This window comes from Pseudoliparis swirei, chromosome 11 (assembly GCF_029220125.1).
Source record: "Pseudoliparis swirei isolate HS2019 ecotype Mariana Trench chromosome 11, NWPU_hadal_v1, whole genome shotgun sequence".
NCBI classification, from domain to species: Eukaryota; Metazoa; Chordata; class Actinopteri; order Perciformes; family Liparidae; genus Pseudoliparis; species Pseudoliparis swirei.
Window position 1 is genome coordinate 17,003,640 of NC_079398.1, and position 17,089 is coordinate 17,020,728.

Genomic DNA, 17,089 nt, shown 5'->3' on the forward strand with positions numbered 1-17,089 from the left:
ATCGTGGTCATTCGATTGTTCTTTAAATAACTGCACGTCTTTTATTCTTCATCTCCACGAGGCTTCTGCATCATCGGCTCGCCAACGAATCCTCTGTGAAAGTCAGCCAGTGTGTGTATCCGGGCAGGAGAAGGAAATAATGTCTTTGTGCATGTGTGTGTGTGTGTGTGTGTGTGTGTGTGTGTGCGTGGTATTCAATATGTGTGTACATGTGACAAAGCAGCTTTTGCCTAACTGCATGTAGTCGTGACTCTTGTTTGTGCACGTGAGTGTGTGTGTGTGTTCATGTTCATGTGAGTGTGTGTGTGTTCATGTGAGTGTGTGTGTGTGTGTGTGTGTGTGTGTGTGTGTTTACAGTGCCTGGCTCTGTTGCTTACATGTGTCTGATTTCGGCCGATTCCACCACCGAGAGGAGACAAAGCAGACTGGGAGCGCGGTCCAGGACCTGAAGCCCACTGAGGCCTCCAAGTAAGACAATCCTATCGACACGAGCAGCGGGTCCTCTTCACAGAGTCCGCCATGTTGGGCCGGGTTTCTACGGTGGCCCAGAGTGGACAAACCAAATGCTGCCCCTAGAGAGGGTTGTTACGGTCTTACTGCCCTACATGGTTTTCCAACATCGGGGGGTATTTTTAATTGGTCCAGAGCATCATAATGTTCATAACTTGTGTTGTGATGGAATGTGTCAGAAAAAAAAAAGTTTTAATTGAGAAGCCGAGGAGAGTTTAAATGTCGGGAGCGTCGCTCTCCTGAGACCTCCATTATCCTCAACGACCCGACAGGAGAGTCACCGCGATGACACCCGCCGCCCTAATCATTCCTGATTCCACCACTTCCTCCTTCAGCTATGACGTCGTATCTATGACGTCCTCAGAAGGAGAAACAATGAATCGTCGGAGACCATCTATTCAGACTTCAGAGTATCATGCTGTATAGAAGAAGACTTGAAACTATAGAGACTGAGACATAAACTTATGTTTACAATGTTTACTGAGGGAATACATCAAGAGAGAAGTAGAGTCATTACATAGACCTCTATACAACCAGAGGAGTCGCCCCCTGGTGGTCAGTAGAGAGAATGTAGCTTTAACACATGAAGCATAGACTTCTATACAACCAGAGGAGTCTCCGCCTAGTGGTCAGTAGAGAGAATGCAGCTTTAACACATGAAGCATAGACTTCTATACAACCAGAGGAGTCTCCCCCTAGTGGTCAGTAGAGAGAATGCAGCTTTAACACATGAAGCATAGACTTCTATACAACCAGAGGAGTCTAGGTCTTTAAAAGAGGGTCAGTTTCCTTCTTCCCTCACTAATGAAGTGCAGGTTAAGGGCAGCTTCCCCTCCGCAGCAGGGTACCGACCACCGTGATCATGAATTATACAGTCGCTCCTGCGGGGGAGGGGAGGATGAAGAAGGAGGATCAGTGAGGACGACGAAGCTCCTGCGCAGGAGAGAGAATAGTGAAGCGCCTCCGGTGGGTGAGATTTCCCCCGAGGGTGCCTTTTGATCTCCATTGCCTCGATTAACATCGGCATGCACAGTGACGGAGGCGGAGCGGGTGAAGCCGGATTGATGAACTCGCTTCAGCTGTGGAATCATGGAAAGAATCATGGAACAATTTATATAACATATTAAACAGGGAAATAAAGTCAGTTAAAGTCGGATTATATTTGAAAAATAGACGACAAAAAGCTTCAGTGCAAATAAAGTCAATTAATAAATTGCCCTTAATTTAATAACATAAGTTGAATCAATCAGAGACACGGGGGGGGGGGGGGTAAGAGAGTATTAAATATATAATTAGGATTAATTTCATTTAGTTACCCTTCCACTGGATACAGTCTATAATTCCATTGACCTTATGATATACAGGACTGTCTCAGAAAATTAGAATATTGTGATGAAGTTCTTTATTTTCTGTAATGCAATTAAAAAAACAATAATGTCATGCATTCTGGATTCATTACAAATCAACTGAAATATTGCAAGCCTTTTATTCTTTTAATATTGCTGATTATGGCTTACAGCTTAAGAAAACTCAAATATCCTATCTCTAAATATTAGAATATCATGAAAAAGTATACTAGTAGGGTATTAAACAAATCACTTGAATTGTCTAATTAACTCGAAACACCTGCAAGGGTTTCCTGAGCCTTGACAAACACTCAGCTGTTATAAATCTTTTTTTTAACTTGGTCTGAGGAAATATTAAAATTTTATGAGATAGGATTTTAGAGTTTTCTTAAGCTGTAAACCATAATCAGCAATATTAAAAGAATAAAAGGCTTGCAATATTTCAGTTGATTTGTAATGAATCCAGAATGCATGACATTTTTGTTTTTTTAATTGCATTACAGAAAATAAAGAACTTTATCACAATATTCTAATTTTCTGAGACAGTCCTGTATGTGTGTGTAGTACGCTCACCTCCTCTGCAGGAGATTAAACTATAACGCTGGGCGATCACATAGGAGTCACGTATACTGTAATCACGTTTACTGTAATCACATATACTGTAATCAGGTTTACTGTAATCAGGTATACTGTAATCACGTATAGTGTAATTACTACTGTAATCACGTATACTGTTTTTTACAACATTTTACAAAAAACAAGATTATCTCGTGAAGCTCAGAAATATCTTCAAATAATAGAAAATGATGATAAAAATACAGAGAAAACACGAAAACGCTGATCGTTATGCACCAAAAGTGTAATTATTTATTTTATCCAATCTTCACTTCATTTAAAATAAATCTGTTCTCTGAACCTTTTGGTTTGTTGTTCTGTTGGTGGGAGAACAGATGAAGGTCTCTGGTGGGAGGGGCCTCCTGCAGCCTGCAGAACCTGAAACACCCTCAACGGACCCGGTGCTCAGCACGGCTCTCTGACTCACCCCTCGGCCCCGGGGCCTCGGCCCGGTGCTCACAGGTCACCACCGGGAGCCTCCTTGACCGATTGTTCTCCCAAAGACTAAACATCCGTTCTGACGGAAGAGAAGGAGCTGCATGAAGGAGGAGCACATCTTAAAGATACACTGGATACCAGAGACGGCTCAGAAGGTTCTTGGGTTCTCCGACAGAGAACCTCAGCTGAATCCAGACGAGCCTCTGGGACGTTGTCTTGCAGCCTGACCTTTGACCTCTGACCTCTGTGTGGACCAGTGTGAGGAGAAGCCATGAGTGTCTGCTCGTGGGGGTGAACAAGAATCTGCTCATGCTAGTTATTAGCATTATGAATTTAAAGATCCAGTCAATTAAACACAAACTGCATGTTTTTGTCAACAGTTTATTGTTTATTTTAATTCAGAAACACATCTGTGAGTTTTAAACTGACAACATTTTAGTAATTAAAGTAACAAAAAGTACAGTAAAAGTTACACAATCAACCCTATTACTCAACTAACTGGTGTATAATATATATTTTTTACTTTTTACTTTTTTTATAATTGTAAATTGATTTAAAATTACATTTACTGAGCAATATATTTGACAGAAAAATCAGATATAAGTAAAACACGACTCCCATCATTAAAGAAACTTATTTTTTAATGTTTGTTTATTCAAACCAATAGATTAGCCTCATGTGACATCATCACATCACCTGGGAATACACTTGTATATGTATCATGATAATAACTGGACATAGGATTAACAGGGTCTCCCCAGGATATACGCAGGGGTTCTTTAATGCAGGTCAGACAGACGTCACACACTCGGTGGTGCTGGTGAGGCAGACAGTGCAGTCGCACCGGAGGGCCACGGGGTAGGTGAAGGTGGGCTCCACGCTGGGCAGGCAGTCGGGCAGCTTCACGGAGGCCATGCGGGTCTCGTTGTAGGTGCAGACCCTCTGGTGGGACTCGATGTAGGGCGGGTCCAGGACCGGCTTCTACAGACACACATGAGAGGAGCTTCAGCGGAAAGAATAAAATAAAGAGAAAAACATCTGCTCTCTGGCACCCCTAGTGGTCCAAAAGGTTACTTCAGTGACTGTTTCTCATGTCACGGTGACCCTGAAGTCGAAACTGACCCCCCTTATTAAGAAGGTCTCCTTCTGAACCCCCTGAACCTCCTGAACCTCCTGAACCTCCTGAACCCCCTGAACCCCCTGAACCTCCTGAACCTCCTGAACCTCCTGAACCCCTGAACCCCCTGAACCTCCTGAACCCCCTGAACCCCCTGAACCTCCTGAACCTCCTGAACCTCCTGAACCCCTGAACCCCTGAACCTCCTGAACCTCCTGAACCCCTGAACCCCTGAACCTCCTGAACCTCCTGAACCCCTGAACCCCTGAACCTCCTGAACCCCTGAACCCCTGAACCCCTGAACCCCTGAACCTCCTGAACCTCCTGAACCTCCTGAACCCCCTGAACCTCCTGAACCTCCTGAACCCCCTGAACCTCCTGAACCTCCTGAACCTCCTGAACCCCCTGAACCTCCTGAACCTCCTGAACCCCCTGAACCTCCTGAACCTCCTGAACCCCCTGAACCCCCTGAACCTCCTGAACCTCCTGAACCTCCTGAACCTCCTGAACCTCCTGAACCTCCTGAACCTCCTGAACCTCCTGAACCCCCTGAACCTCCTGAACCTCCTCACGTCTCCATTTCATTCGGCGGTTGCAGGGATGTATAAATTATATATCATAACCTGGGTTGTAGTAATTAGAGAGAGTCCTATCCCCCCCCCCCCCCCCAACCTGACCTCCCGACAGGAGGATGAGTGTCCTCCCCGAGGGGAATCCACCACAATAACAAAGCAGGAGAGGAGTCATGCGCCTCCTCCTGCCGCCTGAACACAAAGCAGAGAAACTGGAGGTTTCAGAGTTCTGCTTTGAACTCATGAAACACAACATGAGGCTGTGAGGGAGAACCCTTCCTCCTCTGTTCCTCCAACCCTCCTCCTCCTCTTCCTTCTCCTGGCCTCCTCCTTCTCTTCCTTCTCCTCTTTCTCCGGCCCTTCTTCTCCTCTTCCTACCCTCCTCCGGCCCTCCTTCTGCCCTCCTCCTACCCTCCTCCACCCCTCCTCCTCTGGCCCTCTTCCTGTCCTCCTCTTGCTCTCCTCCTCCTGCCCTCCTCCTCTGTTCCTCTTCCAGTCCTCCTCCCCCTCCCCCGCCCCCTCCTCCTGCAGGATTTACACATTTTTCAAGACAGAAAGTGTTTTACTGTTGATTCCTCACAAGAGGAGATCTGATATGAATGCATATCTACTGTAACCCCCCCACCCGCCTCACCCCCCCCCCCCCCCCCGCTCACCTCCCAGGTCTCAGCAGGCGTCGGTGGTGACATGCAGCGCCCCACATCCGGGCTTCCTGGCCAGGAAGGTGAACTCACGGACGGCGCAGCCGACGAAGCGCCGCAGGTGGAGGGCAGCCGCCCGGTGGGAGGAGCCCGGCTCCAGGGAGACCAGGAGCAGGAGCAGGAGCAGCCCGGGCCTCCTGGAGGAGGAGGAGGGGGGGGGGGGGTAAAGTGAAGGGACTTGCTCAAAGGCACTAAAGCAGGGCAGAGAGTCCTCAAAGAAAGGAGTGTCATCATTTTTTATTTGCTACATGTGTTAGACACACAACGAATTTGACTTAGCGGCTGGTGTGTACATCAGACAGACAAAACAACAACAACAACAGCCAATTAAACATTACATTTACAATGGTATAAGATCAAATAAATATTGATAATAATCTCCATCTTAATATAATAATATATTGATATGCAGTTGAATTTCTTTTGAAATGTACCAAAGCATATACTGTGTTTTTAAAATGATAAAAATAATAGAATTCTTCTCGTGAAAAATATATTATAAAATATATAAAAATATATATTTATAACCAACAATATTTTAGAAAACAGGATATTAACCAATAAGATCATTAGTGTTGACTTCATTTCCTAATTTTCTGTTTCACTGTATAATAAATTAAATACAGCTGCATGTTTTAGGTCCGATCTGTAACACAGAAGACGAGTTTTTACACCATCGGGCCCTCAGCACCGGGCCCTCAGCACCGGGCCCTCAGCACCAGGCCCTCAGCACTGGGCCCTCAGCACCGGGCCCGCCGCCCAACATGCTGCGTTCAAACAAAGTGCTCCACAGGTTTTTACATGCAAACCCAAATCTCATCACGAGATGCTCTCGGTGGCAGTTCTGCAGCGTTTTGGGTTTAAATGATCGAATTAAAAAAATATTTCTATAAAGTTTATTTTTGCAGCACGTCGTCGACAAAGTGCAAAATAAACATAAATACAATGAAACAGTCGAGGACTTGTTGCCTCTGAAAGACAGGATTCCATTCTTGACCTCGGAACCAGCTGTTGGGGAAAAAATCTCCACAAAAAAACTCTACGTTGCACTAAAGTTTCACCAGAACCAGGAGCAGAACCTCCACCAGAACCTCCACTCACCACTGAGATGTCTTCCTCTGCTCGGCCATCTGAATGTTTGGACTACAGGAACAACTCAAGTGGTCCTGTGGTACCAGAACTAGTCCCTGAACGCTCCTCGGACCTGAACCCCCTGCTGATGGTCCTGACGGGGCGAGTCGGGGCTTTTTATCATCTTGTGTCCTGTCACTCAGAGGGGTGAAGTCCCGCCCCCCTCCCCCCCAGAGGCCCTTCTACCTGTCGCTGCCCATCTACTTCACCCACCGCTCCATTAGCTTGATTAGGGGGGAAAGATTCTGCCCTTTTGTTCATGCTCATCCACCCGGAAGAGAGAGAGAGGGGGGGGGGGGGGGGTACAGTGCCTACCTGTGTCTACCTGTGTCGACTCAATCATTCAAGCTCCATTAGCCAGACCCTGCTCCTGTTCCCACATGCCCACTGTGGTGACTCCAACACTCCGTGTATCTCACTCTTTTCATTAGGGCCTTCTTCTTAAAAGCACAGAAGAGAGAGAACGCTGCAGCTATTCCGGCACGAGTAAAGCCCGGGGGGGGGGGGGGGGGGATGTGTCAGTCCATGCAGGAGACGATGACAAGAAGAGGAGGAGGAGGTGTGGGTATATGAGGAAGGATTGATGCGGGTGAGTAAGCACCTCATCATGAAATTAGCCTGCGTGCAAAGGGCCCTCCAGGCAGCGCGGAGCCGCCGGAGCAGCGCCGCTCTCAAGCAGCTCAGGAAATTAATCTTTCTAAAAGTACATTTGAAAGTTGAGACCGAGCAATTAAAGTTAGATTAGAGGAAAGAAGAATAAAATAACAACTTGAGGAGGATGAGCCTCTCCAGACCTCCTCGCTGTCGGGTAGCAATCACCTCCCTGGAGGCCACTCTGGGACAATGTGCAGGGCGGGGGCCACAGGGCGGGGGCCACAGGGCGGGGGCCACAGGACGTGTGCCAGTGGACAACAGGAGGATTACAGGGGGGTGTAATCCAGGGCGTATGTCTGATGTCCACTCTGGAGCTCCATGGGGCAATTACACAAAATATTCTCTAATCGTCATTACTTAATTAAATTAAAAACTCGACAAGGAAATCCACCGAAGCCCAAATGTGAGCTGACGAGCAGCTCGTCTGGAGGAAAGGAAGAACACCGTCACCTGTCTCAGGAAGGGGTTCGTCCATCGGCTGGCACCAGAAACTCTTCGTCACGCCTCCACCTGAGACTGTAGAGCTGTTTGGTGTTTCTTTGTCGCCATGTTGTGTTTTTTTGTGTTCGTCTTCTGTCTCTTTGTGGTCATTTTGTTGCTCTTTTTAGTTGTTTTGTTTCTTTTTGTGGTCATCTTGTATCTCTTTGGGGTCATTTTATTTCTCTTTATAGTTGTTTAATTTCTTTTTGTGGTCGTCTTCTATCTCTTTGAAGTCATTTTGTTTCTTTTTGTCATCGTCTTGTATCTCTTTGTGGTCATTTTGTTTCTCTTTATAGTTGTTTAGTTTCTTTTTTTAGTTGTTTTGTTTCTTTTTTTTAGTTGTCTTGTATCTCTTTGAAGTCATTTTGTTGCTCTTAATAGTTGTTTTGTTTCTTTTTTTAGTTGTCTTGTATCTCTTTGAAGTCATTTTGTTGCTCTTAATAGTTGTTTTGTTTCCTTTTGTAGTTGTTTTGTTTCTTTTTGTATTTGTCTTGTATCTCTTTGAAGTCATTTTGTTGCTCTAAATAGTTGTTTTGTTTCTTTTTGTAGTTGTTTTGTTTCTTTTTGTAGTTGTCTATCTCTTTGTTTCCCTTCATTGGCCCCTGGCTCTGTGCCCAGGAGCCCATTCAGTAACCCGTCCACACTCTCAAGCTCCACTGACTAACTTGTTCTGGAGCTTTTGACCGTGACACATACCTTCATCTGGAGATGAAGCTCACTCACTTGTCATTGAAATGTAAATCTTCAAATCTTTGGCAATTTAAGGGTTTACAACTCATACTTGTTTCTTTGAGGAAAGTAAAGGACAGTACTCATGAAACATAATGTTGAACAAACATTTTAATGAAGGCTAAAACACTGAGACGTCCTGTTGCATTTGCCTGAGCAGCATTATGATGTTGTGCTGCCCTCGGGTGTCCACTTGTAGAATTGAGACTCACCTGTGACCGTTAGGACTGCACATTCAAGGCATGTCACATGTTGCCCCAGTTTAATTACTTCTTGCTTTAATGCCTTTTTTCTTCTTCTAATGCTGCATACTTTGTTATACATGCTCCTTATTGGAATTGTGTATGTGTGTTCCTTGTTATATAAATCTTGCTGGATATTTATTCTTATTTTAATAATTGTTATATTTGTTTTAAGGTTCACTATGTTCACATTGTGGACATTGGTAAAACATCTGATGTATAAGATAAGATATATTTTATGTATACAGTAATGCCTGAAGTGACTGCTGTACAATACAAATATGCTTTCTGAACTGTTGAACTGGCCTGTGTGAACTTTGACCTCCGTGACAGCTCTTTACCAAGCGAGGGCACGCTGGGAAACCCAGGGACCAAAGGGCAAACGTTTTTGACAAGTAGTTTATATAACAGCGCTAAACAGTTTGCCATCATTTATTTTTTAGAGTTTTAGCCTAAAATGCATCACCCCCTTCCTGTATGACAAAAATTCCCCAAAATAATATTTAGCACATGCAATTTAAAATCTAAAAGATACAAAAGATTATCGTTTTCATTTTTTCTTTCATTGTTCTGTTTTCATCTAAATCTCTCTTTCTCTCTCTCTCTTTTATTTTTAAATATATTTTAATTTTTAATATATATATATATATATATACTACTCATACATAATGCTTAACCGGCCATGTTGTTTGTAAATTTATTTTTTCAATAAAGTGGAAAATATTGATTTTAGACCTTTTTTTACGTTTTTGGCCAAGAGTAACCACTTCCGGTCGGCTAACCTTCGCTAACTAGCTAGTTAGCTAGCTGCGTCAACAATCAGAAAAAAAGAACCGTTTACTCGTGACTTCAAGTAAACTGGGCGAACTATTTACAAATATTTGTATTGTTTAGTTAAAGCTCATGTTTAAAAACATCACGGCACCGGTGGAGAGAAGTACCACGGGGATGAAGAGCAGAGAACATGGTTCCCGGGTTTGAAGGTTTGTTTCAGCTGACATTAAACTTCGGGTTACACCTGTGTGTGTGTGTGTGTGTGTGTGTGTGTGTGTGTGTGTGTGTGTGTGTGTGTGTGTGTGTGTGTGTGTGTGTGTGTGTGTGTGTGTGTGTGTGTGTGTGTGTGTGTGTGTGTGTGTGTGTGTGTGTGTGTGTGTGTGTGTGTGTGTGTGTGTGTGTGTGTGTGTGTTGAACCCTGACCGGGTTCTATATTTAGTCTATTTATACATGTTTTCTTTTTTCTCCCCTCGCTCGGCCCCGGTAATGGCTCCGGGCTCTCCGGTGACAGCCCGGCCGGCCCTCTGCAGCTCTCGCGGACTGCAGATCCGTCAGACCGGGCTTCGGGTTTCATCTCCACCACCGAACCACCACAGAGCAAAAACCTGTTCCTCCACACCGGACCCCTCTATTGACTGGACCCGCATCACGTCCACCGTCCCCACACAGCCAGATCCACTTCTGCGTGTAAGTACAGGTGTTCGTCTCTTTACTTCGTGCATTAATGGCTCTTGTCTGTTATCTGTGGTGAAGGTTTACACACAATCAAACGGATTCATGGTAGTTAATTCCCACCCCGAACACTTTAGTTCTCATTACAGTCTTTTTAATAAAACCTGCAGGGGTTGCTGCTTGTTAGCTGTGTTATTAAATGCAATAAAACAAGTCCTCTGTTCTCCCTCAAGGACTCGTTACGGGGCTCAGTTGAACTGATCTGAGAGCAGCCACACACACGTGTCCCTCGCTGCTATTATTGGCTCCACACAGCTCCACTATTTCACATTCCTGCAGTCACAGGGGGGGGGGGGGGGCACTTTGTAGCACTTATAATAATGTACAACACTGATAGGGGTCATATTAATGAGAAATATTGAGATGTTAATGTCATGTAATAATAGATTATTTGAATCCAAGGTTCAGTCTGACCAGGAGGAGAGCTTCCCCACTCCGAGTGCTGTGACTGTGAGCTGAGAATCACTTCTATAATAGTGACTGAGGTTGTGTGTTTTTAGACATCATGGTGCTGATTTTAAACTCAAAGTGTTGACCAAGCATGTTGGACAGAGTTGTTATTGGGACAGCCTGCTGCACTCGTTAAGCTCGCAGGGCTCCTGGTGCCAGGGCGGAAGTCCACACTGTGGGTCCTCCACCTGAGAGCCTTCTCAGTTACTAAAAGAAAAGATATGTACACTTGTATTGATCCCCGTGGGTAGATTATTCTCTGCATTTGACCCACCCTTAGTTATTAAGGAGCAGTGAAGATGGGGAGCAGCTGGGGGTTGCTAATGGGGAGAGCGGGGATCGAACCGGGTACCTTGTGGTTACGGGACGACTACGATAGTCAAATGGATCTTCTTCTCGGCACCGCATGGCGTTTACGTTTCTTCCAGTGTAACCAGAGGTTGTGTTCTGGCCTGAGAAGCCGTGGAAGCCGATCCCGTTATTCCACACCTTGCAGCTGTAAAGCAGATGAACCATGTGACACAACCCACCGATGCAGATGGTAACGGCCATGACCCGACAGTCATTGTGCTCAACATACTGGATGAGAAAATGCATGGTGGCGTGACCCGGTTTGATACTCGGGGATCTGGTGACGCTCCAAAGGCCCAAAGGTCGGAGCAGCAGTCCAGAAGGTGTGAAGAGCGTTCAGGGACCGACTCCGGCCTTTCTGCACGCAGTTTCACTTTCTTTGTGTGTGAATAATGATAAGAATCCATCCAAAATGAGGCTGAGAAATGGCACAAGGCATCGTCCCTATCCTATTTCCTTTTCCTGGTTATTTCTTTCTCAAGACAGATGCTGGCTTGTGTGCAGCTCCCCCAACGTATATGTCTCAGTGAACCTCAGGATCAAGTCCAGATATTGTCTCAAATGTATTGCCGGCCTGTCCAACACTCACACACTGTGGTGTGTTGACAGGGACATGAAAGCAGAGATGGCCTCTCCCTCTTTCCTCATTATCATATCTTCCAAGGTGTGTCTGGGAACACTGTGTGTGACTCGCTATGGATTTATTACCCAGGCTCAGATGAAGACTGCTGCAAGTCATAAAGACAGACAGGGAGGGAGAGAGAGAGAGAGTTGTTGTTGTTGTTGGAAAGGAGGAGTCACGACATTGAGAAGGAAGCAACCATCGACAGAGGAAGTTGTTGTTGTTGATGTGGTTCACAGGTGTTTGTTTACATCTTCCGTGCACACCGTGGGTGTCGAGCGTTCATCACCGGTACTTCAACCAGTGTCTGGATCGCGTCCCGTTAGTTTTTAATTCGGGCTGTCAGCGTTAACGCGTTAATCTATGCGATTAATTTGGCCGCGGTTAACGCACTAAAATATTTTAACTCAATTTACGCAACTTTGTTTACTTCCGGTGTGCGTTGAAGTTTTTTCACTCCCCTGAGTGTCAAACCGCGGCAGTGCGGTTTGACACTGTTTCCGTTTTTAAAACTATGAGTTCTCCGCGAAAATACAGAGCAGAAATCAATTTAAACTCCTGGATTAATCAGTCGGGTTTCCTCCTCCGCTCCTTCCTCCCGTCTCCCCCTCCGATACACAGAAACCTTCACCATGATTTGTCAATCCGTTTGACTGTCAACATTTAGCGAAAAAAACAACCAATGAACACTCAGTAAATCACAAGGACCTCCCACCTCACAGGTGAGGCTCATTAGCAACCTGTCAGTCAGAGAAGCCAGAGATCACGGCGCGAGGACAATGTGCCTCATTATATAGAGAGATGAGATTGTTCTGGAATGTTTGATGTATAACACGTGGGTATGTGTCATTTGCAAAAGACTTTAAAAGGTGAATTTACATTTTTTTGTAGAATGGAGAACATGCCCCCAGCCTCCAGAGGGTTAACATTACATATTTGAATGTCAGTCAGTTACCAAGGCCACTGGTTCTGCTGCTGTTCAATGTTAAAGATGACAGGACCAATGGGGTCTCAATAAACTTCTTTTTTTTAAACTAATCTGGATGTTTCACTGAAGAAACAATTTATCATCCACGATATTAAATACCTCACTGGCACTTTATAGGTAGGAGCCTCTTTGAAATCACAGCTCTGTGTGAAGTGTTGTCTTTAAAAAGAAGAAAAAAATAACTTGTAATCGCGATTAATGAATTTCAAAATGTGCGATTAATTAGTTAATTTTTTTAAATCGATTGACAGCCCTAGTTTTAATACTTCACTTCAGTTTCAGTCCGTTCCGTCTACTTCCATTTCATTCTTTATCTTTTCCAAGAGGAAGATTGGCTCCAGGGTGTTGAGGGCCGGGTGGCCCCGTGGTGGCTCCTCTTCTTTGTCTTTGAATCCACATAACAAACCTAACATGACACCTGTAGCTCATGTTGGTTATCTGGACCTCTGACCCAGCCGACTTGTGCAGCTTTGCAGGTGCGGCCATCCATTGAATGCATCCCCCCCCCCCCACACACACACACTAAAGCTGTAAACAATAGTGTATGAATATCCATCTGAAGAGTCTTCACTGTGGTGTCGTCGCCCTCCCGGTGCTCTTCTCCCCCTCCGTGTCTCGCTGCCCTCGGCTTTGCTGCTACAATTAGCGCTGACGGAGAGACTTGTGACCGACTCCGTTTCAGTCCCTCGCTCTTCGTCTCCTTCAGTTATGTCCTCTTCTGTCTCCTTCTGACTATCTCTCTCCCTTCACCCTCTGACTTCATCTCTGGAGCTCTTCATTTGGCGTTATCCCTCCCTTTCTCTCTCTCTTTCCCCCTTCTCTTGTCGTTAGTTTTGGAAATGTAGTTTTATTATTTAGCTTCTGTGTGTTTAACGATATCTTGTATATATTTGGAAAAGTTTTGTGTCTCTTTGTGGTTGATGTGTGTCTCTTTGTGGTTGTTTTGTGTCTCTTTGTGGTTAATGTGTGTCTCTTTGTGGTTGATGTGTGTCTCTTTGTGGTTGTTTTGTGTCTCTTTCTGGTTGATGTGTGTCTCTTTGTGGTTGTTTTGTGTCTCTTTGTGGTTGTTGTGTGTCTCTTTGTGGTTGTTTTGTGTCTCTTTGTGGTTGTTTTGTGTCTCTTTGTTGTTTTGTGTGTCTCTTTGTGGTTGTTTTGTGTCTCTTTGTGGTTGTTGTGTGTCTCTTTGTGGTTGTTTTGTGTCTCTTTGTGGTTGTTGTGTGTCTCTTTGTGGTTGTTTTGTGTCTCTTTGTGGTTGATGTGTGTCTCTTTGTGGTTGTTGTGTCTCTTTGTGGTTGTTGTGTGTCTCTTTGTGGTTGATTTGTGTCTCTTTGTGGTTGTTGTGTCTCTTTGTGGTTGATTTGTGTCTCTTTGTGGTTGATGTGTGTCTCTTTGTGGTTGATGTGTGTCTCTTTGTGGTTGTTGTGTGTCTCTTTGTGGTTGATTTGTGTCTCTTTGTGGTTGTTGTGTGTCTCTTTGTGGTTGATGTGTGTCTCTTTGTGGTTGATGTGTGTCTCTTTGTGGTTGATGTGTGTCTCTTTGTGGTTGTTTTGTTTATCAGACAAACTAAACATTACAAACTAGAAGGTGCACTTGACAAAGTCGGACTCTATGCAGTCTCTAAAGGTTGCTTGTCTTTTCTTCCTCACGAATCATGACTGGCACATTAATGTTTAACGACCGTCTCCATGGTTACAGACAATGGAGCTGTTGGTGCTCTTCCCAGTGAGTTATGTTCTGGAGTCACACGCTGACTCTCCTCAATGTGACCCCCCCCCCCCCCCCCGTTACTCTTCCTACCTGCAGTAGTAGACGTGTACTATTGAAGTATAGCCGTTAGATGGATGATCAACATATTAATACTATTTCTTAACAATATAAGTATAACCCTGTTTTTGTGGGCTTTCTTTTTTTTAAACGTGTATTTTGAAGCTCCGGGGACGAGGATGATGACTGAGGCATATGTTTATATGTTCGATAAATCCTCCTGATTGGGTCCACTTGCTGATCCCCCCCCTCCCAAAAGTGTAACCACCTCCGCCCTCTCTTTCGCTCTTCCCTGTCCACTGACTCTCTCATCCCCCAGCCGTCAGCAGCTGACATGAAGCCTTGGGATGGCTCAAATGCCGTGCCCCCCCCCCCCCCCCTCACAGGCACGTCGTCCACAAACTTCTACTGTGTTGCAGCTCTTGAAGGACACGTGAAATGAATTCATTTAATGTTATGAAGCAGTTTAGTTGTGTGACACATTTGACGTGTAACTCTTGACGAGTGTAAACTCTCTTTCATCTCATATGTTCTGCAGGTATTTAATCGTGACTTTGAGCCCACTGCGCATACCAGACCAAGTTGATCTTGTTGTATCTTGTTTATATTTAATTTTGTTCAAATTCCCAGGTTTAGCTGATGACTCACCTGATTCTAAGCGACACAACCAGTGGCGGTTCGTCCATAGGGGGCGCTAGGGCGCTGCCCCTCTTAAAATGTTGAGATGAAAAAAAAAAAAAAAAAAAATCCTGTCAAAAAACATTATATGCCAAATCATTTAAATAGTAAATATACCGTGTTGACGCGCTAAATGTGTGTGGGAGACCGTCAGCCTGTCAACAACCACTTAAGTTAATGTGAAAAAATATAATATATCGCCATTATCACGGAGAGAAGCCCCTCCCCTTCTTCGGGACAACGCCCAATGTGTGTACGCATCGAGAAAACATTTCAGTCGTTTGCAAGGACGGCTTCTCATTGGCGGATGAAACGTGAATCTTGGGTCACAAAAATGTGCGCCATGGCCACTGGTCATGTGATTGGACTATTCGGCAGATCAGAGACCCGTATGTTCCCTCAGCCCATAGAGCAGTGTTGCCAGGTCCGCGGTTTTCCTGCGGAATCGGGCGACTTTTGAAGTGTTGCGCGGGTTGAATTGTTTGTCCGTTGGTTCGGGTAGACCTATTTTGCATGCAAATTACATGAATATCTTTAAATAAAAATCCATATTTTAAATGAAATAATGTATTCATACCCAAATCCTACCAAACTGACTCCAGATCAGCACGTACACACATTTTATTTATGATAATATACTGTATCTAATTACACAAGGCCATTTTAGGACCTATGTGAAATAACTGTTTCGGGAAACCTGCTTTTAATGCTGGCAAACTAAACATATGTTGTTACTTTGTAGATATTACAATACATTTGGCAATGATAGCAATGCTGTTGGACTTTAAAAGCAGTGTATATGGTTTGGCACGGGCATATTTTGAGTTCTGATATTGGGCTGGTTTTTGGGCTGGTTGTGTCACACAGACCTGGCAACCCTGCTGCCCAGAGCTCCACGGAGGTACGCGAGCAACATAGCTAGCAGAAGCTTTATGTTAGTATGGCGTCGGCGACTGAAAACTCTGGTATCTCTACACCAAACACCTTTCAATCGACGGTCAGATATTGACAAGAAGAGGCTGAAAGAGTTGGGACCCGAACATCCGGATTTAAAAATTCTGCAGCAAAGCGCTGACCGCGGGAGGACGTACACCCGGAGGTTCTCCTCAAGCCGATATGCTAACCGGAGCTGGTTAGCTGAATGCTCCATGAGTAATTCGTTTTTTGTTTCCCCTGTCTGTTATTCCAAAGTCCTGGGACTGAAACTCTCTGGACTACAACGGGGTGAGGGATCTAAAGAGCTGCAGACGTGAAGCACAAATCTTGCCGCAGTTATCTAGCTAACAGCATGAAGCTAACTCGCTAACAGCATGAAGCTAACCCTGTTTACAGAGCAGCAGAAGGAGACCGAACTGGCATCGAAACACAACGAAGAAGTTCTGAAAAAAGGAACACATTCCCTCAAGAATAATGGAAACAGGCTGGTTACAGACATGATTGACTTTAACCAGAGAGTTATTGAGAAGTTTGCCAACTTTAAAGAGAGGAGGCTACTTGTCTTTACAGTAGTGGGTCTGCTCTGTCACCCAATGTAACATGTGATCTCTTTCTGACTCTATTCTGCTCTGAACCTCTTTCATGTGAGGGTGAAACTCTTTTATTTTGCAAACCTCTGAAACCCAGCCCAATGTTCCTTAAAGCTGCTCTGAACCTCTCATGCCCAAAGTTACAGTGTGTTGATAGTTGTTATTGGACAGTGTTGAGCACGCTGTGTTCTTTAAATAAAGCTTTGTTTTTTACAATATTCTACTCAAAACCTCTTTTCTTCTCATTGTTGAGTGCTATTTAAACTGCGCCCCCCCCCAAAAAAAATTTCACCAGCCGCCACTGGACACAACCTGTATTTATGAAGTATTTATGAAGTATTTATGCGCCCCTGGCTCCGCTCCACCCGGCGCTCAGGACTCAGAGGGCCGAGCCTTCCCTCACACACGTGGTCCGGAGTCTAAATGTAAAGACTGAAAGTGTCCTTGAACCTTGTAGCTGCCGTTGTGTTGTTCTAGTGTGCAGGTCCTGAACGTCTTCATGCTGCTGCTGTCTGCTTCTGAAGCATCGGACACGTCATCTCTACGTTAACACACTTCTAAATCCAGACCTGAGCCTTTTCCTTAGTTTTTATTCATAGAATTGTAAAACCCTTTAGAGTTGTTAACGGGCCGTGCTTGTCCTCCACTCTCAAAGACTCCTTGTATGCT

The 17,089-nt window shown here is 44.8% G+C and overlaps 1 protein-coding gene across 1 annotated transcript; it reads right to left on the reverse strand.

Moving 5' to 3' along the window:
* Positions 1–3,622: 3,622 nt before the first annotated feature.
* On the reverse strand, positions 3,623–6,468 carry gphb5 (glycoprotein hormone subunit beta 5). Its single transcript, XM_056426504.1, is given in 4 exon segments — positions 3,623–3,890; positions 5,255–5,267; positions 5,269–5,436; positions 6,401–6,468. Coding segments are annotated over 4 exon segments (402 nt in total). The 5' UTR covers positions 6,430–6,468; the 3' UTR covers positions 3,623–3,698.
* Positions 6,469–17,089: the final 10,621 nt, after the last annotated feature.